This window comes from Phocoena sinus, chromosome 2 (genome assembly GCF_008692025.1).
Source record: "Phocoena sinus isolate mPhoSin1 chromosome 2, mPhoSin1.pri, whole genome shotgun sequence".
Classification (NCBI taxonomy): domain Eukaryota; kingdom Metazoa; phylum Chordata; class Mammalia; order Artiodactyla; family Phocoenidae; genus Phocoena; species Phocoena sinus.
This window is the reverse complement of record NC_045764.1, coordinates 92,668,893-92,691,634: the sequence shown is the minus strand read 5'-3', so window position 1 is coordinate 92,691,634 and position 22,742 is coordinate 92,668,893. Positions and strand designations below refer to the sequence as shown.

The following is a 22,742-nucleotide window of genomic DNA, read 5'->3' as shown; positions in this document are numbered from 1 at the left end:
AAGAGGCAGGAAGGTGTGCTAGTATATCCTGTGGCGGGAGCACTGAGTCACGACAATTTCAGGGGGCCTCATGGTTGGGAGTATCTAGGGGATACTTTCTGTGTTGAGAGGAGGGTACTGGGTTCTGTGATCAGCCTGGACAAAAGTTGGGGTGTGGTAGAGGCTTCTAGCAAGGTTTGGAGGGAAGGATCTGGAGTGTTGGGTTTGAAAAGATGCTGGAGTCCTTAGGGAAAGGAGGGGTGCGGCTGGGGTGCCCGTGCAGGGGACTGAGCCAGATCCGTGGATCCGGCCTTGGGGCAGCTGGGGCAGGGGGTGCCGGCCGGGGCTGCGGAGGTCTGCGGGGGGAGGTCGGCCGGAGGCCGGGCAGTCAGCGGCCGGGTTGGAGCTCGGAGCGAGCCGCCCGGGGCTCCGCGGGGGGGCGGTACGAGCTCCGGCTGCCGGCGGGTGGGCCGGGGAGGAGGCGGCGGCTCCGAGAAGAACATGAATCAGCGGCGGCGGCGACGGCGGCGACGGCTGTGGAAGGAGCGCGGTGGCCCAAAAGCGGCCCCGGGACGCCGCGCGGCTGACGGCCGCCGCGGCGACTCGCAGCGGGTGCGGGTCTCGGAGTGCGGGCCGCAGCGCCGCCCCTCGGGCCGGCCCCCGCCCCTCCCTCGGCCCTCCTCCCTCCTCCTCCTCCTCCTCCTTCTCCCTCCTTCTCCTCCACTCCCTCCTCCTCCTCCACTCCCTCCTCCCTGGTCGCTCGCGGGCCGGGCCCGGCATGGTGCGGGGTCGCTGCCGATGGCGCTGAGGCGGAGCATGGGGCGGTCGGGGCTCCCGCCGCTGCCGCTGCCGCTGCCGCTGCCGCCGCCGCCGCCGCCGCCACCGTCGCCGCTGCTGCTGCTGCTGGCGGGTCTAACCGCTCTGCTGCTCCCCGAGCCCGCGGCCGCAGGTAGGGGCTGGCCCGGGGGGCGGCGGAAAGCGGGGGGCTGCGGAAGGGCGCGGTCGGGGTCGGAGCCCGGGGACGGCAGCCGAGCGAGCCCCGGGCCTGGGCGGGCCGGAGAATTGGGCAGGGGGCTCCAAGCTGGAAGGCCGAGGCTCGGGAGGGGGGAGGGGGCTCAGCGGTGCGTTCGCCGCGGGATCTCGGGTCGCGGCCCCCACCCCCCAACTTTCTCGCGTCCGGGCTCATCTGGCGGGGTTGTAAAGAAAGGAGCGGGGCTTCGGGCCGAGTGGTCAGCGGGGGGTGTTTGGGATTGGCGTTTCCCGCCTCGACGCTCCTAGCTGTTTGCTCTCCCCTCCCAGTCCTGGGGACCACATCTACCCGCCCCACACAAACGAAGGTCCCACCCTGAAGCCACAGGGGCTGGGACTGAGCACCCACCGGCACCCCTACATCATGTAGGTACAGGGGCTTCGAGAGTGCCCAGTCACAGAAAACACCTGGGCGTACTCTATTCGCGGTGCCTTCTCCGAGCTTCCTGAAACTGGGCGTGTTGGAGAGGATGGTCTGGGGCAGGGTTGCTGGTCTTTGCTCAGCCTTGTGTTCCCACATAGCCATGAGGCATTTGCCAATGGCAGGAGTGCTTCTTGCAGCACCGGGATCCCCAAGTTCACACTACACACCCCTGGGACTGCTGGGCATGTATGGGGTGTTAGGCTACCCCTCCTTGCGCTGTGGCTGGTCCTGAGAGGGTGAAGGGAGTAGGAAGAGACACAGGGCAGAGCAGCAGCCACCCAGCAGGCACCTTCTTTTCAGACAGCACTCCCTGCCTTATCAGCATCTCAGGGAAGGAAAGGGAAGGGAAAGAGTGACAAGTATTTACAAGCAGAAGGGTGTATGTATCTTAGGATCAGAGCGCTCAGGATTTGCCTTGCGTCACACAGCAAAGGGCAGGAAGAAGCAGAACTGGATTTCAGCTATGTTGATAGTTCACCTGCCGCTCTCTGAGGGTGTGTGTGTGTGTGTGTATGTGTTCAGAGGGTAGTGCCCCTGTTGGTGTGAGAGTAGCTCAGGGGTTTCGGGCACCTGTTCAGGGCCCCTCCCCTCCCTTCTACCTCCTACCTTCCTAGCGCCTGCCCCTGCACCCATTCAGGTATTAATAGAGCGGCTGGCTGCCAGGAAGGCTGCCATGTGTTTTCTGACGTGGTTTTGCAGCCATATGTTCTCCACTTCAGGGGAGCACCCCCTCCTTCCCTTCCTCAGTCTCCTTACATTTGCTAGGGTAGGGTGCAGGGGGATGCCAGCAGCAGTGCAGGGCCTAGGCTGACACCTTGGGTAGAGAGCTGGCTGCCTGTTGCACTGACTGGGTGCAGCAGTGATTCCCAGGGCAGTACCTACCCCAGGTGTATGAAAGCGCTCCACTGTTGCAGCCTGGCTTGCTTTCCTTTTGGTGGTTGGGCCTGACTTAACATTGCCCAGCAGGGAGGTACGGGGAAGAAGTCACTTCCTTACAGCTGGGAGGAACTTGGCAGTGGCAGAAATGGTGCCTGGAGAGCTTGTCATGCTCCTTCCCCCAGCCCGGGTCCAGGCTACCTTCCCTCCCACACTGTCCTGCCTCTGCTTCCTTGGCCATTGTCTGAGAGTGAGCCCCCTGACACAGAACCTAGGTTTTGGAATAGGATGGGGGATATTTCTAGAGACAGGGTTCCTCTCAAGCAGAATGACACATTCTCCTTCCCACCTCTCAGGCCTGAAGCTCTTGGGAGCCCCAGTGAAGCTGACAGTGTCTCAGGGGCAGCCGGTGAAGCTCAACTGCAGCGTGGAGGGGATGGAGGAGCCTGAGATACAGTGGGTGAAGGACGGGGCTGTGGTCCAGAGCGTGGATCAGGTGTACATCCCAGTCAGTGAGCAGCACTGGATTGGCTTCCTCAGGTGCAGGACTGTGGGGGAAGGTGTGGGATGCCAGCCTGGGGACACGTTGTGCTCTTTCCATGGGGTTTGGGAGCTGGGGGCAATGCTGATGCCCAGAGGTCTGTGGTTTTTTTATTCGGCAACCTGCGGAGACTTCCAGAAGTGGGGGCAGGCTGAACCCATTGAATCTGCCCAGCAGAGCTGCCCTCCTTGACCCTGGGAGACCTGGTGTCCTGTTTCCACAGCCTGAAGTCAGTGGAGCGCTCTGATGCGGGCCGGTACTGGTGCCAGGTGGAGGATGGGGGCGAAACCGAGACCTCCCAGCCAGTGTGGCTCACAGTAGAAGGTGAGGAGGCAGAGCCACGTGGGCGTGTTGGCCTGGAGCAGATGCTGTCTGCTAGTGACCACCCTATGCCCAAGAAATCTGAGTGGAAGCTGGGCTGCCCCACTGCCCTCTGGGACCTGACTGCACCAGACTCCAGGCCTGGTGCAGCCATGGAAGACCATACCCACTGGAGTCTGGGTATTTGAGAGCCAAAGGGGCAACTAAGACCCATAATCAATGGGGTGCGGTCAAGTTTCAGTTGTCTGACAAACAAGCCTCAAGCACCCATCTGGGGCTGGACCCTGTTCTGCCAAGTGGCCAGGCCAGGAGGGGGAGGGATGGGGGAGGGGAGGAAGGATCCACAGCTGCAGGAGCTCAAAGCTGTGCAACCCCGGAAAACAAAGTGACTAAGAAAGTAACAAAGGGCTCTGAACGGGATCTGGGGCCTGCCAGCAGAACTCTGCTAAAGCTCCCGCCCACTCCCCCTCCCTTACTGCCCCTCCCCCAGCTCCCCACCCTCTGCCTCTTCCCTTGCTTTGAGAAAGGCTGTTAGAGCAGGTCTGAAAAGGGAGAATCTGTCAGGCCCAAGGGTACAGCATAAAGGATATCCCTGAGGGGGCCAAAGAAGAGAAGCTTCCCTCCTCAAGCTAGATGCCTGTTCTGCAGTTGACCCAATCATAAGGGCCCGTGGGACCTTCCGCATAGAGGGCTTCAGATGGTAGCAGACTTGTGGCTTGGGCAGTCGGAAGCTGAGAGGTGGCAAGGCTCACTCCCCACCCGCCTTTTTCCCCCTAGGTGTGCCATTTTTCACTGTGGAGCCAAAAGATCTGGCAGTGCCACCCAATGCCCCTTTCCAACTGTTTTGTGAGGCCGTGGGTCCCCCAGAACCTGTTACCATTGTCTGGTGGAGAGGAGGCACGAAGGTTGGGGGACCTGCTCCCTCTCCTTCCGTTTTAAATGTAACAGGTGAGCAGCCTCAGGAGGGGCTTTGAGCAGGGGTGGTGAGGCTGGCAGAGTTCAAATCTGCTTAAATCACTGAGCCTGCGGTCGTGAGTGTCCAGAGTGCCTGGGTACGTGAGCTGCACCCACCGTTACTAAGCTCATTAGTCAGGTGTGCTAGGCTGGCCTGGTGGGCTGATTGGTGGTGATCCTGCTGCGTGTGCCTAAGGAGATGCTGGAGCCTCTTTCCTGCGTTCACAGCAGTCTAGGCCGTGCACAGCTGGCCCTGGAAGGTTAATGTGTGGGACCAGGGGCACCCATCCCCCCCCACCCCTCCCAAGGGAAGAAGCCAGGAACCAGCCCATGCAGAGCTAAGAGGAGCGTCTGGCAGACTTGCCTAGAAGTAAAGAGTCTCAGGCTGCGGAGTGGGGAATGGCAGGGGGAAGGAAAAGGGGGAGGGGGAAGCCAGCACAAAGATACGGGGGCCTCCTCTTCTAATGGCCTTTTCCAGAAATCTCCAAACCTTTCCCAAACAACTGTATCTGTCCACACCTCCACACAGTTACACCAGAAGCAGCCACGCCTGCCCACCCACCTGGACCCCAGGATCCTCAGGCACATACCTTACACACTTGTGAGACTTGCTAATCTGTGAAACAAAGTTAATGTTTCTGGTCAAGGCTTGAACTGGCCGAAAAAGATGGGAGTCTGAACTTAGTCTCATGTACTGTAAGGTGGGAAGGACGGACTCTGATCTACCAAGTCCCTTAGGAATACGCATCTTCAAAGGAGGTGGACTGCAGGATCTGATCCTGTTCAGGAGGCGCTGGGTTGGAGCAGATGAGAAGGGAGGTTGGATTCAGTTCTCTCCAGATGTGCATGGTTGGGACCGTCAGGTAGCCAGCTTGAGAATAAGCACTCACTGAACTCCCACTCCACACAGCACATGGTGCTAGGCACCACGGGAGATCAAGGGAGTACAAAGGAAATAGAAGCCATCGGTCCAGCCCCCCAGGAATTAGTATAACTGGGGAGACAAGACACACGCATAAGGAGCAGAGAACTATTGAAAGGCAGCGACTCTGCAAAGAGAACAATGATATGGCACAGAGCAAATAGAGAAGGGCCCTGGAATGTGCAATAAAGGAGTGACCAGAAAAGGGAGGCAGCTTTGTACTGTCCGCGGGAGATGGGATTGTGGTGGGAGGGGCAGTATAACATTTCTCAAGTGCTTTACTGTGTGCCGTGCACTTTATATATGTTGCATCAGTTGGTTCTCACAATTCTCCCATTTGGGAGATGAGAAAACAGAGCCCCAGCCCTGGGATTTTTATCCAGGCCCACACTGTGGAACCTTTCCTTTGGCTGGATATTGTAGGATATTCAGACCCAGAGCCTGACTATCCCCAATCCCAGACTGAGTGGGACTTGATGCTGGGGGGCGGTGCTTACTGAGGTTTTCTGGCCCCAGGGGTGACCCAGAGCACTGTGTTCTCCTGTGAAGCTCACAACGTAAAAGGCCTGGCCTCTTCTCGCCCAGCCACTGTTCGTCTTCAAGGTAGGAGGCCCCTGGGAGGTGAGGGGTGGTAAGGCAGGGACGTTCTCAGCAGGCTGTGGGTGAAGTTAGAATTGTTTGCTGTTCCAGCTCGCCTGGGTCCTGCTGGGATCTGACGGATGAGGGGTTAATTGGCATGGCTCCATTCCTAGTGGGAGCACCTGAGACCCTGCCATGGCTGAGATGAGAATAGAAACCTGACGTCACAGTAGATTTCCCATCACGAAGCAGAGTCCTTGGGAGGGAAGGAGGGAGGGAGCCAGCAGGAGATGGTCAAGGCTCAGGCCCAATCTTGCTTCTGCCAGCCCCTGTCGAGGGAATGGGGGTGGGGATAACAGCTTAGCAGGATGATAGAGGAGACCCAAAGGGCTGCTGTGCACAGCAGGCAGAGTGGAAAGGGGAAGAGAGCCGGTGTGTGCAGGAATGGGCTGTGGCCGCAGGGTCAGCTGCCTCTCCCTGGTATCTCCCAAGGCCGAGGTGCCATGCTCCCCCCCGCCCCCCGCCGCCAGACACACATTATCTTACCCTATTTCTTGGTCAGACAGGGCCCCCGATTCAGGGAGCAGTAACCTCTCTTCACAGCCTAGGCACTCTCTCAGGTTATGAGCAGCTGTTTGCTGCCAGTTGCTTGACTTGTATATTACTGTGGTCCTGGGAGTGCTGAGTAGCCATCTTAAGTTTTTTTGGGGGGGAACCCTAGGGAGGAACTCAAGGCTCGACTCCCATGCTTTCTCCCTCTTTTTCTATCCTCCCTGAGCACTGACTCTAAGTCCCCATCCACAGCACTGCCTGCAGCCCCCTTCAACATCACAGTGACGAAGCTCTCCAGCAGCAATGCTAGTGTGGCCTGGACGCCAGGTGCCGATGGCCAAGCCCTGCTCCAATCCTGTACGGTCCAGGTAGGCTGAGAGGGCAGACAGGCTCTCCTGGCTGTGCTCCTTCTGGCTGCCTCGGTGGCACTTTGTTGACAGTGGTATCACATTTACCTAGTCTTGCCCATGGGGCTTGGTCTCCAGCTCTATTCAGGTGACATTCCCTTACCAGGAAGAGCCCTGGCCACTGCCCCTTATCATAGGGTGCTCTAGCAATCAAGTGACGGCAGATCGGCTCAACCTGTGCATTCTTCAGGCTGGAAAACAGATGACTAGAGCAGATTGGGGATACCTGGAAGAGTTTTTCTTATGTGGGTGAAAACCCAAACCTTTGACTTATCTGATACCTGCATTCTTGTGCCCCAACCTCTGACCCATGCCAAAGAGAACAGGGGGACCAGAAGAGGTCCTAGGCCCCAGACAGTGGGAAAGCTGGGTAAGATGATACTAAAAATGAGGCAATTCAGGCTTGTTCATTTCTGTCTGTTCACTCAAAAGGTATTTAATGAGCACCTTTGACATGGTTCTAGGCAGTTCTCTTGGGCAACAAAGGTCCCTGCTCTCGGCTCCACCCTTTAGAGGATCCCACTCTGGCCCTCCTTTGGTTGCACCCCTTGCCCCTGGGCAGGGAAATCCATAGGGCCAAGGGAACACTCCCATCCAGCTCACCAGGACACACCCCTCTCCCCTTAATTTGAGTCTGCTTCTGGGGCCTATATGGGCCTCTCCCTGGTCCATCCTCCCAAGGATGGATCATGCTAAGGTATGTGCACCTCTAAGCTCAAAGGGCAGCCATTTGAGGGGGAGTGGGTATGCAGGCAGCACTGTCCACAGCCATGCACGTGATGTCCCTCATGTTGCAGACCTTTGGCTGGAGACTGGCTCTTCTTGTGCCACCACATTCTGGCTTGGGACTCCAAGGATTTGGAGAATTATAAATGTAAACCCGATCTTCCAGGTTGTTTTGTAGCTTTGTTTGTCAATACATTAAGATAGAAAATATTTTACTTAATAGTCTTTTCGCTGATTTTTAACGTTTAAATATTTAGTCATATGGTACACTGGATCTCCATTTGTACTCTTGCCCTGGGTCCCCAAAATGTAAGGAGCAGGCCTGGTTCATGGTGCCCATAGGCTCCCAATTACTTTGCTCTGAGAGTTTGCATTGGCATGTAAACAGTTACAAAGAGTGGTATCCACTCTAACAGAAAGGGGCATGGATTTTCTCGAGTATTTGAGAAAGACTTTCACAGAGGGAGTGGTATTTGCCTTGAATCTTAAAGGATGAGTTGGACTTTGCTAGGAAGGTTATTCTCAGCAAAGGGAACAGCGTTTGCAAAGACATGGAGACATGGAACCTGGTGTGGTGGCGGGTGGGAAGGGGTGGGTTGCAAGTGTCTGCTGATAGACTTTTTTAATTGAAGTATAGTTGATTTACAATGTTGTGTTAATTTCTGCTGTATAGCAAAGTGACTCAGTTATATATATTTTTTCATATTCTTTTCCATTATGATTTATCACAGGATGCTGAATATAGTTCTCTGTGCTATACAGTAGGATTTTGCTGTTTATCCATCCTATATAATACAAGTTTGCATCTGCTAATCCCAAACTCCCAATCGTTCCCTCCTCCTCCGCTCTCCCCCTTGGCAACCACAAGTCTGTTCTCTGTCTGTGAATCTGTTTCTGTTTCGTAGGTACGTTCATTTGTGTCATATTTTAGATTCCATATATAAATGATATCATATGGTATTTGTCTTTCTCTTCCTGACTTACTTCGTTTAGTATGATAATCTCTAGGTCCATCCATGTTGCTGCAAATGGCATTATCTCATTCTTTTTTATGGCTGAGTAATACTCCATTGTGTATATATGTACCACATCTTTTTTATCCATTCATCTGTCAGTGGACATTTAGGTTGTTTCCAAGTCTTGGCTATTCTGCTGATAGACTTGAAGAGGCATTAACTCAAGTCCCCCAACCATCCCCCTACCTGTCCCATCTTCCATCTCATCTCACATGCCTAAGAAACCTCCCTGCCTTACATCATTAATTTCCTTTATTTTTTTAAAAAATTATTTATTTATTTTTGGCTGCATTGGGTCTTCGTTGCTGTGCGGGGGTTTTCTCTAGTTGTGGCGAGCGGGGGCTACTCTTTGTTGTGGTGCACGGGCTTCTCATTGCGGTGGCTTGTCTTGTTGCGGAGCATGGGCTCTAGGTGCGTGGGCTTCAGTAGTTGTGGCACACGGGCTCAGTAGTGTGGCACGCAGGCCCTAGAGCACAGGCTCAGTAGTTGTGGCTCATGGGCTTAGCTGCTCCGTGGCGCGTGGGATCTTCCTGGAGCAGGACTTGAACCCATGTCCCCTGCATTGGCAGGCGGATTCTTAACCACTGTGCCACCAGGGAAGCCCTAATTTTCTTTTTTGAAAATAAATTTTATTTATTTATTTTTGACGGCGTTGGGTCTTCGTTGCTGCACGCGGGCTTTCTCCAGTTGTGGTGAGCGGGGGCTACTGTTCGTTGCGGTGCGCAGGCTTCTTATTGTGGTGGCTTCTCTTGTTGTGGAGCATGGTCTCTAGGGCATGTGGGCTCAGTAGTTGTGGCACGTGGGCTCAGTAGTTGTGGCTCATGGGCTTAGTTGCTCTGCGACATGTGAGATCTTCTGGGACCAGGGATCGAACCCACGTCCCCTGCATTGGCAGGCAGATTCTTAACCACTGCGCCACCAGAGAAGTTCCACATAATTAATTTTCTGTTTTTCTGTAGGTGACTCAGGCCCCAGGAGGCTGGGAGGTCCTGGCTGTTGTGGTCCCTGTGCCACCTTTTACCTGTCTGCTCCGGGACCTGGCACCTGCCACCAACTATAGCCTCAGGGTTCGCTGTGCCAATGCCTTGGGGCCTTCTCCATATGCTGACTGGGTGCCCTTTCGGACAAAGGGTCTAGGTAAGGGACTTACAGAGCAGAGTACCTGGGCATGGATGAATGGGGCTGGGGGCTGAGGTAGTAGGGGTAGTGTTGGCTCCAGTTCTGAATGGCGTTGATTGAGAGAGGGCTACCTGAGAGGGAGTATCATGCATCAGTCAGCAAACACTTTACTGAGGGCCTGTTGCTACCTGGAGATAAATCCAGTCCCCCTCCCATTCAGCTCTAGTTCTAGTGGGTGGGGCAGACAAGCAAAGTGGGAAAGATCAGGTAATATGGTGGTGAAGAGTGCCCCAGGGTGCTCCAGGAGTACCCCCATACAGAGATCTGAGGTCTGAATGATAAGGAAAGAGCCATATTTGGGGGAAATCACTGCAGAAAGAGGGCACAAAGTACAATGACCCTATGGCACAAACTTGCTTGGAGTTCCTAGCAATTGCAAGGAGGCTGGCAGGGTTGTGAGAGGAGAGTGAAGGATGTTGCTGAGGCAGTAACCAAGGTGATGAAGAGCAATACCCTGCCTAACTGGGATGGTACGGGTCCTGCCATTACCCACCCGTACTCCCCAGAACGATGGGTGAGAGCAGTCAGACCTGGGAAGCAGACTCTTCCCCCACGTGTCGTTCTCTGAGCTATTTGGTTCTTTGGAGTTGGTTCCAAGGACCTGCATGGGATAGCGGTGGTGGGTAGGGCAGGGCTCTTAGCAACCTTCTTTTTTTGGGAACAGCCCCAGCCACTGCTCCCCAGAACCTCCATGCCATCCGCACAGACTCAGGCCTCATCCTGGAGTGGGAAGAAGTGATCCCTGAAGGTCCTTTAGAAGGCCCTCTGGGACCCTATAAACTGTCCTGGGTTCAAGACAACGGAACCCAGGTAAGGAAAGCTTCTGCTTACTACTAGAGTCGGCCCTCAGGGCTCTGAGGCCTTCTGAGCTTCAGAATGGCTGTCCTTGGTGAGCCTGGGGGCCTTGGTGGGCCTGTTACCATCCGGGGGAGTCTACCCCTCCCACCCTCCCCTGCAAGCTGCACTCTTCATTGGATTATGTCTCCTGTTAAGATTGCCTCCAGTGTCCACTTTGAAAAGAAAGCAGGAAGCGCATTCCTGCACAAACTGGGGGAGGACACAGATAAAGCCTTCTTATCCTCCCCCACCCCCCAGTTCCCACCCATCCCCCACATCTGCATTCTCGGACTGAGCCTTGTTTGTGTTCAGGAGAGGCCTCTGCAGCCTGCGGCAGGAATGTGATGACTCCCAGCAGGTTGTGTTCCTGCAGCCCCCGAACCCACAGTGTCCCTAACCTCCCACGTTCCTAGCGAGACCTTTTTCTGACTTCAGGCCCCAGCTGGAGGCCTTTTACTCAGGCTCAGTGTACGATGGGGGTTTTTCCTGGCTGCAGGGTGAGCTGATAGTGGAGGGGACCAGGGCCAACCTGACGGGCTGGGATCCCCAGAAGGACCTGATTGTGCGTGTGTGTGTCTCCAGTGCAGTTGGCTGTGGGCCCTGGAGTCAGCCGCTGGTGGTCTCTTCTCATGACCATGCAGGTAAGACCTGCAAGACCTGTAAGGGGAAGGGGGCAGGGGATGGAGGCTTTCAAGGGCAACCTACACTGATGGGAGGAGGCTGGCAGTGCCTCCCCTCTTAAGAGGCCCAAAGACTCAGAGTCAAGCACTTGAGGCCAGGGTTGTATCTCATTCCCCTCCCCCTGCCCTCCAGCTAGCATAGAAATCCCTGGTCGTGCTGTAGGTCCCAACAGTCAGCGTCTGTCACTGACAGAGTAGGAACCCTTGGCTCTTCCTTTGGAGCCTCTTTCCACTCTGGACCCTTAACGAGTGAGAGGAGCCTCTTGACCAGGCCAGATGGCCATCACTGGAAAATTCTAAAGGGCCTCCTTGGAATCAGGCTAGCTCGTGCTGCTTCCTGCCCCTGTCTCCCACAGGCCGGCAGGGTGCTCCCCACAGCCGCACATCCTGGGTGCCTGTGGTCCTGGGTGTGCTGACAGCCCTGGTGACGGCTGCTGCCCTGGCCCTCATCCTGCTTCGAAAGACACGGAAGGAGACACGGTTTGGGTAAGGGGGGGGGCACAGAGGGAGAGGCAGGTGGTAACTGAAGACCTTGGAGCTGACTCCAAGTCCTGGGTTTCCCTTTAGGCAAGCCTTTGACAGTGTCATGGCCCGGGGGGAGCCGGCAGTTCATTTCCGGGCAGCACGATCCTTCAATCGGGAAAGGCCCGAGCGCATCGAGGCCACACGTGAGTGAGTGGTGGGGAGCCATAGGAGGAAAAAGTGGGTTATCTTGGACCCCTATCTGCATTCCTCTTATTAATTTGACCAATAGGTCTGAACCTTGATGAGTCCTAAGCACACCGTGGAAAAGACACAGACCCATCCTCATGGAAATCGCCGGCCCAGCTGTGGGAGAGCTCACCTAAGCTCATCTCTGCTTTGAGGGTGGAGTCTGGGGTACAGGAGGCAGGCTTGGGTTTTGGATCTGGAACCAGAGAGGTCCCTCCCCTTTCTCACCACCCGCCTCCCCACAGTGGACAGCTTGGGCATCAGTGATGAGCTGAAGGACAAACTGGAGGATGTACTCATCCCAGAGCAGCAGTTCACCCTGGGCCGGATGTTGGGCAAAGGTGTGTGAGGCTGTGCAGGGATTGGCATGAGTTGCCATGTCCCGGTGTGTTTGGTTGCTCCCGTCACTCTGAGGGTGTGGATTTAGGTCAGCTCCTATGAACAGCATATGCTTGTAGACTCCTGGGTTTGGGATGTTTGGGGGAATGGAGGCTGTGAACGAGGAGGGATGAGGTGTCATCACACCCAGCCCAGCATACTTTGCTATGAACGAGGGAGCCTCTTTCAGTGGCTCCAGAGTCTAATGATTTTGTGTCCCTATGAGGGGTCCCCTGGGAGGGCTCTGGGTTGGGGACAGGAGGCCAAGGGGACTTACCATCATTTGGATCGGTTCCTAGGAGAGTTTGGTTCAGTGAGGGAGGCCCAGTTGAAGCAGGAGGATGGCTCCTTTGTGAAAGTGGCTGTAAAGATGCTGAAAGGTGAGTGGAGAATAGTACTAGAGTGGAGTGAGGACGTCACTTGGGAGGGTGAAAGGGGTGGCTGATCCTGAAGCAGGCTCTGCTAGGCCCCTAGACTTTGCAAGACAAGTTAGCACTAAGTGGGATGCTGTCTGTACCATGTCAATAATTCACAGGCATAAACCCACACTCATTGGTGCCCCAGCCTTTGTCCCCTGCTGTCAGCAGTGACTGTCCTCTGGTTTCACTCGGGGTGATTAAAGCTGTGGTTGGTTGAGCCGTTTGACTCTCCAAACCAAAGGGAAGGCATGAGCGAGTGGAGAAATTGTTGGATAGCACCAGCCCGTGGGAGTTTCTCCTGCTCATGGCCGGACTGTTTCCTGGGCCCACTGGGGGCACATTTCCCTCACTCCCTCCCTCCTTTCCTCCCAGCTGACATAATTGCCTCAAGCGACATTGAAGAGTTCCTCAGGGAAGCGGCTTGCATGAAGGAGTTTGACCACCCACACGTGGCCAAGCTTGTTGGTGAGCCCCTTCTTGGGGGAGGTAAATGTAAAATAGGGCTAAAACTACGCTCCCCCGAGGTGCGAGGGCAGTCTGTGGGAGAGAAGTTCGGACTTCGCCTGGTGAGTAAGCAGACACCAAAAGAGCAAGGAGCGGCCTGGCTGAAATCTGATCAGGCTCTAGGTAAGGAGTTCAGTTTGCAGACCCTGTTCCATGAAGGCTGCTCATATAAACAGAGGAGGAGGAAGAGGGGACAGAGAAGATGCTCCAGAGACTGGGGGGGCAGCCAGAGTCCCTCCTGGGTAGTCACCAGGCCAGTGTGGAACTTAATGAGGAAAGAGGTAGCAGAACCAGGGCTAGAGGTAGAACCCAGCAGGTGGGGTCTCATACAGATGCCTGAACTGTCCCTTGACCTTTATGTGCCCCACTGACTCTCCCTTGTCCCCAGGGGTGAGCCTCCGGAGCAGGGCCAAAGGCCGTCTCCCCACCCCCATGGTCATCCTGCCTTTCATGAAGCACGGGGACCTGCACGCCTTCCTGCTCGCCTCCCGGATTGGGGAGAACCCCTTTGTGAGTGCCTGGGGTGGGAGCAGCCAGGAGTTGGAAAGGGACAAAGACCCTGGGAGAGAGGTTGGCTTGGTGGAGGTAGGGCCAACTGAGTTGGTTGGGAGAAGGTGGGCTCCAAGTTTGACATTTTTGTTAACAGGCTTCCTTCTCCTTCACAAATCCCTGCTGGGAATTTAGGCTGGGCAAGGCCCCTTCCTGAGAGAAGAGTCCCGTGGAGCCCCAGACTGGGGGAGTCTTGACTTTTGGGTGCTGTCCCTCAGATTTGCCAAGGCTTCCTTGCACTGGGAAGCCCCTTCATCCCCTTCCTTTCAGTGATTCTGAGGACAGTCTTTAGGCTTTCTGGCCAGGGAATCCCATTCATACTGCCCTGGCTGGGTCTAGCCTGAGCTCACCCTGTCTGCCCACCAGAACCTGCCCCTGCAGACCCTGGTTCGGTTCATGGTGGACATTGCCTGTGGCATGGAGTACCTGAGCTCCCGGAACTTTATCCACCGAGACCTGGCTGCTCGGAACTGCATGTATGTGAATTCTGGAGGGCTCGGGGTTGGGAGGCAGGAAGCAGTGCCAGGAAGAGCTAGCTAATGGTCAGCTCCCACCTGGGACAGTATCTGCTACGTGAGGGGACGGCTTGAGAACAAAGATGCTCTGGATTTAGGCTGCCAGCCTGGCAGAAGGCTGACCCCATCCTCCGACACTCCTCACAGGCTGGCGGAAGACATGACGGTGTGCGTGGCCGACTTTGGACTCTCCCGGAAGATCTATAGTGGGGACTATTATCGTCAGGGCTGTGCCTCCAAACTGCCCGTCAAGTGGCTGGCCCTGGAGAGCCTGGCTGACAACTTGTATACTGTGCACAGTGACGTGGTGAGCAGGGCGGCAGAGTGAGACTTGACGGTAACACAGTAGTGCGGACTAGTGCGTGGGTGGACCTTTAGCACTGCTCTCTGGGCTTTGGCTGCCCCATTATGAGGCCCCGGAGCCCCAAGATATGCTTGCCTCGGGACTCTGCCTGGCTCAGGAAGCCTAGTGACATCTCCCCTCCAACCTCGATTCTGTCCCAGTGGGCCTTCGGGGTGACCATGTGGGAGATCATGACTCGTGGGCAGACGCCGTATGCTGGCATTGAGAACGCTGAGATTTACAACTACCTCATCGGCGGGAACCGCCTGAAACAGCCTCCGGAGTGTATGGAGGACGTGTGAGTGCCCCAGGAAGGGGATTCTGGGAGGAAACAGGTATTTGGGGTTTCAGCTCATGGCCGCCGCAACAGCTGCTGGCCCACTGGGAGCTCCGATCCGCAACTAAACTTTAATTTTTTTTCTTTTTTTTTTTGTGGACATGTCCTCGTCATTAGAGGGAAGTCTGACCTCTACCCCAAACTCCCTCTTCATCTACTGCTCCTGTTTTCTTTCTCTCTCCCTTTACCATCCCATGTTTCTTGCTCCAGCCTTTTCCTATCACTCTGTTTTCTCCAGTTTCCAGGGAGAACCAGGAATCCCACCTAAGGGCAGAAGGTGCAGGGTTGAGCAACAGAGCAGGTTTCCCTGTCACCTCTTCCCCACCCCCACTCCTTCCCTAAGGCTGAGCTCTCCCTCCCCCTCAGGGAGTGCTGCACAGGGGCAGGAAAAAAACTGCTGCTCCATCACATTCCTTGCTTGACAGGGAGGGGGCGCTGGGGGCGGGAGGTTGGGTTCCTTTCTTGTCTTGGCCTCCTCTCTGAGGGAGTGGAGAGACCTAAGATAACAAACTGAGATCCTGGGAGAAGGGTACTGCCTCCTCTCCTTTCTGGAAGCCCGGAGCCCTTGGGAGTGGGGCAGGGTGGTGATACACTCACTGCACGGGGGAGAGTCATGAGCCCCTTGTGACTAGAAGACAGTATCACTAACATTAGCTGGGTTCTTTACAGGCATTCTTTCAGGTAATCCTCCTCTAACCGTATGAGGAGAAGACTATTATTATTCCCATTTTGTAGATGAGGAACTAGGATTAAAGAGGTTAAGTAACATGACCCAGGTCACACAGCGATTAAGTGAATGAGTTGGGACTTGAATCTAGATCTGTGTGATTTTAGAATGTGCCTATTAACCATGAACCCAACTATGATTTGTCTATTCTAGTATTATTCTACCACCCCATGCAAGCCAGAGTTTCCCTGGGCCTCCGGAGGACCTTTTCACTAGTACAAGTCCTAGTGAGGGAAGGAGTCCACAAACCTATTTCCTGCTCTGGGGTTGGACCTCCAGAGGTTCAAGAATGGAGACAGGCAGAGGAAGGCTCAGCCTGAATGGTAGGGTCCTCTTTCTCTAGGACGGTGGGTTTGAAGTGCCCTGAGGTTGGACTGTGGGAGAGAGGGCAGTTTGAGTACATGAACCAGGCCCTACGTCTCAGCAGAGCTCGGGCATGTCAGGGGCAGAAAGGTCAGGTCTCCCGGTGGCTGTAGCCTGCCTGGGCCTCTGGAGCCACAGAGGTTCTGCTGGGCAGTGGGGACCAGGCCCTGGCTTAGTGTCATCTGGGGCTGGAGTTAGTGTTGTCAATAGAGGGTGGGCAGGCGCTGGCCTCCCACCAGGCAGCCTGGTGGACAGGCGCCAGTTGGCTCCTGGCATGGCCTTGACAGTGTATTCCAGCCTGGCCACATACCCGTGGCCTGGACCATTCCCACGACCTATTCAGTGTCTGGCATGATTCCCCCCATCGTTGGAGGCCTCTGTTAGGAGGGCTGGAGTCGGAGGAGTGTTTGGGGCTTTTATCGTGGGCACAGGCAAGAAAGTCAGGCATTTGCTATGACTAGATCTGGTCTCGACCCTTTCCTGTTATTTATTTACTTACTTATTTTTTCTCAGCATGAGGCATTCCCTGGGAACAGGGATATGACCTCAGGGAATCTGCAAAGCTCCTGAAATTGTACGTAAAAAGTGTCCCTACTAGGGGAAAAGGGCTGGAAGCTTTTCTCAGATTCTCGAAGGTGAGAATCCTCATGAACAATGAGGATTTAAGACCCCCTGAACAGGTGAGGATTTAGGACAAAGGGTGGATTCCCAAATCACCCCCGTAAAATAACCCTGACTCCAGGCTGTGTTCCACAAGACAAAAACACTCCTACTACCCCTTCCCAAAATAGCGTAAGAGGGACTCTGGACCCGACCCACCTAGCTTCATCACTTTCTACCTGTGTGACCTTAGTCAAGGTTCTTAACCTCTCTGTGCCTCAGTTTGAACGTTGGTAAAATAGGGATCACTTATTTCACAGTATTGGGAGAATTAATAATAAATGTAAAATGCTTAGAAGAGTGCCAGATACATAGTAAGCCCTATACATTAGAGTGTTCAATTACATTTTATTTTCTTTTTCTTTCTTTTTTAATTTTTTTTTTAATTTTTGGCTGCACTGCTCAGATTGTGGGATCTCAATTCCCTGACCAGGGATTGAACCGGGGCCACAGCAGTGAAAGCCCAGAATCTTAACCACTAGGCCACCAGAGAACTCCCTCAATCACATTTTTCTAAATCCTCATTTCATATGATTAAAGGGCCTCTGCTTTTGAGAGAAGGACCCTCCTTCCCCTTTCTCTGGCTCCTCACTACGTCCCCTCACCCTTCTCTCTGCCCCAGGTATGAGCTCATGTACCAGTGCTGGAGCGCCGACCCCAAGCAGCGCCCGAGCTTCACATGTCTGCGAATGGAGCTGGAGAATGTCCTGGGCCGCCTGTCTGTGCTATCCGCCAGCCAGGACCCCTTGTATATCAACCTTGAGGGAGCCCAGGAGTCTGCCGAGGGAGGCAACCTGGAGCTGCCTGGCGGGGACCCGGCCAGCAGCGGGGCTGGGGATGGCAGTGGCCTGGGGGCCGTGGGGGGCACCCCCAGTGACTGTCGGTACATCCTCAGCCCCCGGGGGCTGGCTGAGCGGCCTGGGCAGGAGGAGCAGCAGCCACACAGCCCCGTCAATGAGTCCCAGAGGCTGCTGCTGCTGCAGCAAGGGCTACTACCCCACAGTAGCTGTTAGCCCACAGGCAGAGGGCATCTGGGGCCATGCGGCTGGCTCTGCTGGCCACTGTGCTGGCTGACTAAGCCCTGCCTGACCCCAGCCCAGGCAGCAAGGCGTGGAGGCTCCTGTGGTAGTCCTCCCAAGCTGTGCTGGAAGGCTGGACTGACCAAATCACCCAATCCCAGTGCTTCCTGCAACCACTCTGTGGCCGGCCTGGCATCAGTTCAGGCCTTGGCTGGGTGGAGGTGGGCCAGGCCTTGTTGTCTAAACCCAGGCAGCTGGCAGAGGGGGTGGTTATGTTTCCATGGTTACCATGGGTGCGGAGAGTTGGGCGAGGGTAGATCCAACCTTGTGGGCCCCTACCCTCCCAGCTGAGCTGCCCCTGCTGCTTTAGTGCATGCATTGAGGCGTCTCTGGCCTGGGGGCCCATCTGTGCCTGTGCTTGGGGTTTAAATGCCCAGGTTTGCCCCTCCTCCCAAAGAGATGCCCTTGTATTATTCCCCTTTAGGTGAGAATTGGTAAGGGGTTGGTACAGTCAGGTCCCAAACCCTGTAGCGGGAGGCGGTGGGACCCTCAGGGCTGAATCTTCGTCACCTTCCTGGTTACCCACCCTGTCTAGGCCAGGAGTAAAGTGCAGCTGACCAGGTCACAGCAAGGCATGCTGAATTACACAAGCTACCATTTGCCCAGCTTCTAAAGGCAATGCACTGAGCCCGGCAAGAGGAAGGGGTGCTGTAAGGCTTGCCCAGGAATGAGTGAGGCCAGAGAGGAGACCAGGAGCCCCTCTTTGAGCCCTCCCGCAGTCTGTCTGAGCATGCTACCAAATCCCCAAATATCCTAAGACTAACAAAGGCAGCTGTGTCTGAGCCCAATCCTTCCACGCAGTGTCCTTTAGTGCCATCTTTCCCTCTAACTGGAGACCCTCTTCTGTCCCAAGTCTCCAGAGATGGAGAGAAAGTAGGCTTGATGGCTGGTGTGGCTGACGGGGAGTTACTGGATCCTGGACCCCAGCCATGGTTGGGGGAGCCTCTGGGAGTGCATGGGGCAGGCCCTTGCTGTTAGGGACTTTCCCAAGCCATTAGATGCTGTTTAAAAACAGAAATAAATTGAAGACTAAAGACCCAAGACTTTGTCTCTTAAATGTTTACTTTTTTCCCAGATCACAAAAATGAAGCATCTCTGCATAGAGAAAAGTTTGGAAAGACATATGCCAGAATGTTCACAGCTGTTATCTTTTTTTTTTGCCTTACGCGGGCCTCTCACTGCTGTGGCCTCTCCCGTCGTGGAACACAGGCTCCGGACGCGCAGGCTCAGCGGTCATGGCTCATGGGCCCAGCCGCTCCGTGGCATGCGGGATCCTCCCGGACCGGGGCACGAACCTTCGTCGCCTGCATCGGCAGGCCGACTCTCAACCACTGCGCCACCAGGGAAGCCCCACAGCTGTTATCTTTACCTGATGTGATTAAGGGAACTTTTTTTCCTTTGTGTTTTCTAAGTTTTCTTCATTGAGCACAAAGTGCTTTTGTAATTACACAAGGTCCCAAAGAATCTTATAGTAAAAATAATACATAGTCATAGATGATTAGGAAAACGCAGAAAGTCATTTTAAAAATGCCAAATACCTGTAATCCTACCACCATTGACCTTTTGAAAATGCACGTGTTTTGAAAAAGTTCTTTATCTTGGAACAAAGACAAAGAGACTGCTTTGGCTGCCACCTAACCCTCTATCAGACTCTATTGGGTGTGGTGGAGACAGCTCTCACCTTCACAATGTTACCTGGAGCCAGGAAACTGGGAATAAGTGGGCAAGGAGAATGTTGAGCCTCTTGAGGATTTGAAATAAGAGCATGAAGTTTGCTTTCAAGTATTTCCATCTGAAAACTTTAGAAGCTTTTAGAGCAAGCTTATGGGAACAAGATGCAGGAGGCATGAGAAACAGCCACTCTCTGTGTCGAGGAGTGTGGGAAGACTGTGAGGGACACAGGTATTGCCCTGTTGGCTGAGGGCAGTGGAATGGGGTGGGTTCTTCTGAAAGCAAATATCCTGAGAAACCTGTTGCTGGCACTCCAGATTCTTGTTCCCATGTGGATCACGAGACCTGAAATAACTTCCAGGGAAGTGGCTTTCAGAATCTTTCCTTCTTGTGATTAGCTTTAACTGCAGGTAATCATTATCTGTGAGGTAATGTTTGGGAATTATTGACTTGGAAGGCCTGTACTCTTAAATAATTGTCTGCTATTTTTAAAATATTTATTTATTTGGCTGCACCGGGTCTTGGTTGTGGCATGAGGGATCTTTGTTGCCACGTGCAGGATCTGCAGGATCTTCAGGATCTTTGTTGAGGCACGTGGGATCTTTTAGTCGCGGCATGTGGGGTCTAGTTCCCTGACCAGGGATTGAACCCATGCCCCCTGCTTTGGGAACGCAGAGTCTTAACCAGTGGACCACTAGGGAAGTCCCTAATTGTCTGCTCTTAATGGGCTCCTGCTATTATGTGCCAGGCACGGTGCCTAGTGCTTCAAGTATGTTATCTCATTTAATACAGGGAATATTCCTATAAAGTGGGAATATAATTATCCTCCAAAAGGACAGAAATGCAGAGTAAGTAACTTGTCTAAGGTTATGTAACTAATGAATTGTTGATCCAGGCTTGAAACCCACTAAGTAAGAGAGCACAGCCTGTGCAACTCTCCTACCACTCTAGAGAGCACCTTGAAGTTTCATTGCAAACATATCATCTTTTGGGTGAATGCTTGTCGATAGTAGGCACCTTTAAAAATGCACAGGAGTTCCAATAAGTGTGTGTGTGTGACAAAGTAATCTATTTAAATCGGAGATACCTATCAGTAATTAACTTGGTTTAAGTAATTTTTCAGCTCAGTCTCTTTTCCCCAAGCACATTGGACTTTGGCACCTCCAACAGTCAAGGGGCTTGAGGTAGGTGATAATAGTGGAATTTTTAAAAACTTTCTTATGGAAGTATAAAACACATACAAAAAAGTATACCCATCAGAAGTGTACAGTTCTTAAGAATTTTCACAAACAGATCCAAATAACCAGTAACCAGGTCAAGAAACAGAATATTACCAGCACTCCAGAAGCAAGTCTTGGGCCCTGCCCCATGTCTGCCCCCTCTCTCCTCTCCAGAGGTAACCTCTATCCTGACTTCAAACACCATGGATCGGTGTAGTTTGTTTTGAAGTTCATGTAAATAGAATCATGTAGGTTGGATTATTTTGTGTTTGCCTTCTTTCACTCAGCAGTGTTTTCCAGAATCGTCAAGCTGCTGTCGGACACAAGTTCATGTGCCTGATGCACAGTGAGGCCAAGCAAACCAAAATGGTGAAGTTCGGAGCATAGAAAGGTTTACTGCAAGGACTCACCAAGGAGAACAGGCAGCTCTTGCCCAAAAAGGCCGAACTCCCCAATAGTTTTGGGGGAATAATTTTGTTTGTTTGTTTCTGTTTGTTTGGCTGTGCCCGCGAGGCTTGTGGGATCTTAGTTCCCCAACTAGGGATCAAACCCGTGCCCCCTGCAGCGGAGGCGTGGAGTCCTAACCACTGGATTGCCAGGGAATTCCCAAGGGAAGAGTTTTTATAGAATTTGTGGGGGAGGGCTGCAGGGTGTGTGACCTTCCTTTGGTTGGTGGTGAGGTAACAGGGTGGTGTTCTGATTCTAACCAGTCTGGGTCCACGTGCTCTGCCTGAAGTTACCTCCTCCACATGGGTGGAGGCCTTAGTTCCTGTAGAAGGGCTTGGAGATTTGTATCAGTTATGTATATCCCTTGAGAAGGAACCAGGTACCTGCCCCATTGTTTTTGACTGCCTTGCTTTGTTTCTGCATTCCCTCATTCCCCTAATTAGTAACTGCTTGAATCTGCCCTTTGGAGTTCAGGGAAGGCCTAGGAAGCTGAAGCCTTTTTCCTGCAAACCAGAAATGGGGGGACACAAAAAGGCTTTTGTACACAGGAGTGCCCCCACAGGGTCCTGCTCGGTTTCAGAGCCACAACAATTTGCAGAGGTGGGGGTCAAAGAGAAGAGACGAGTAGAACAGTGTTTTTGTTTTGTTTTGTATATCTTTGTTTTTTATTATGTCCTCTGGCTCAGTGCTCCTTGTTCCTCAAACAGGATGCTACAGTCAAATTACCTGAGAATCTTGTTGAAAATAAAGATTCTGATTTGGTCGGTGTGGGGTGGGACCTGAGATTCTGCATTTCTAACAAATTCCAAGGTGATGCTGATGTTGCTGGCCTGAGGACCACACTTTGAGGTGCAAGCACTACAGTGCATCAATAATTTGAAAGTGTGCTTGAAAAATCATTCAATGACTGCAATATATAATTTCAGCATAATAACATTAATGGAAAAGATTGGAACATAATTTGTCTTATAAAATTTGATTTCTTTTTCTTTATGTGTTTCTGATTGATACTTTTCTACTTTAAAAAATTTAATTTATCTTTTCAAATAGATATCAAATATACATGGTTTAAAAATTTAACAGGTATACAAAAGTAGACAGTGAAAATAAGTTGCCTTGCTGCTGGCCCCTCAGTTCCTCTCTCCAGAGGTAACCAGAGTTACTGATTAATTGTGAAATTTTCAAGGGATATTTTTCCCAAATACTTATTTTTCTTTTACACAAATAGTAGGTAACTGTACATGCCATTATGCCTCTTGTTCTTTTTATTAACAGTATGTGTGTAAGTAAACAGCTAATGGTATATATTCCGGATATTTTTCTAAGTTCTTTCGGTATTTTAATTCATTTAAATGTCACAACAACCCTGTGCAGTAGGTACAATTATTGTTTCAATTTTATAGATGTAATTCAAATCTAATATACCCTACAAGCCTCTACATTTGAAGGTTTTTCCCGAGCTGTACATATGCATCTGTTTCCCATACTTTGCTATTACAAAGAGTGCTGCAATGAATTTTGGGGGCATATCGCTTCATACTTATGAATATAGCTATAGGAAAATTCCTAAAAGAGAAATTGCTGAGTCAAAGGAATGTGCGTTTAAAATTTTGGTCAATATTGCCAAATTGCCTTCCATAGGCGGGTTTTGCATATCTGATAAGTGAGAAAGGTATTTCATTGTAACTTTGGTTTGTATTTCTCTTATTATGAGTGAGGTATCTTTTCATAGCTTTAAGAGACATTTTGATTTTCTTTACTGTGAACTGTTTGTCATATAATTTTTTTTAATTAATT

General features: G+C 52.8%; 1 protein-coding gene across 1 annotated transcript; it reads left to right on the top strand.

The window, feature by feature from the left end:
* Window positions 1-762: 762 nt before the first annotated feature.
* TYRO3 (TYRO3 protein tyrosine kinase) lies at window positions 763-18,648 on the top strand. Its single transcript, XM_032624602.1, has 19 exons — window positions 763-928; window positions 2,665-2,848; window positions 3,073-3,173; window positions 3,948-4,118; window positions 5,563-5,649; window positions 6,430-6,545; window positions 9,286-9,463; window positions 10,170-10,315; window positions 10,839-10,983; window positions 11,379-11,508; window positions 11,590-11,690; window positions 11,979-12,074; window positions 12,411-12,491; window positions 12,903-12,995; window positions 13,423-13,544; window positions 13,950-14,059; window positions 14,246-14,405; window positions 14,603-14,739; window positions 17,151-18,648. The coding sequence occupies exons 1-19, from the start codon at window positions 778-780 to the stop codon at window positions 17,539-17,541; spliced, it is 2,700 nt and encodes an 899-aa protein (XP_032480493.1). The 5' UTR covers window positions 763-777; the 3' UTR covers window positions 17,542-18,648.
* Window positions 18,649-22,742: the final 4,094 nt, after the last annotated feature.

Excerpts from the sequence above, each read along its gene's own strand:
- TYRO3 (XM_032624602.1), top strand. The coding sequence starts at position 778 with ATGGCGCTGAGGCGGAGCATGGGGCGGTCGGGGCTCCCGCCGCTGCCG. Across the intron at positions 2,849-3,072 it reads CACTGGATTGGCTTCCTCAG|CCTGAAGTCAGTGGAGCGCT; the intron begins GTGCAGGACTGT and ends CTGTTTCCACAG. Across the intron at positions 14,060-14,245 it reads CTGGCTGCTCGGAACTGCAT|GCTGGCGGAAGACATGACGG; the intron begins GTATGTGAATTC and ends CACTCCTCACAG.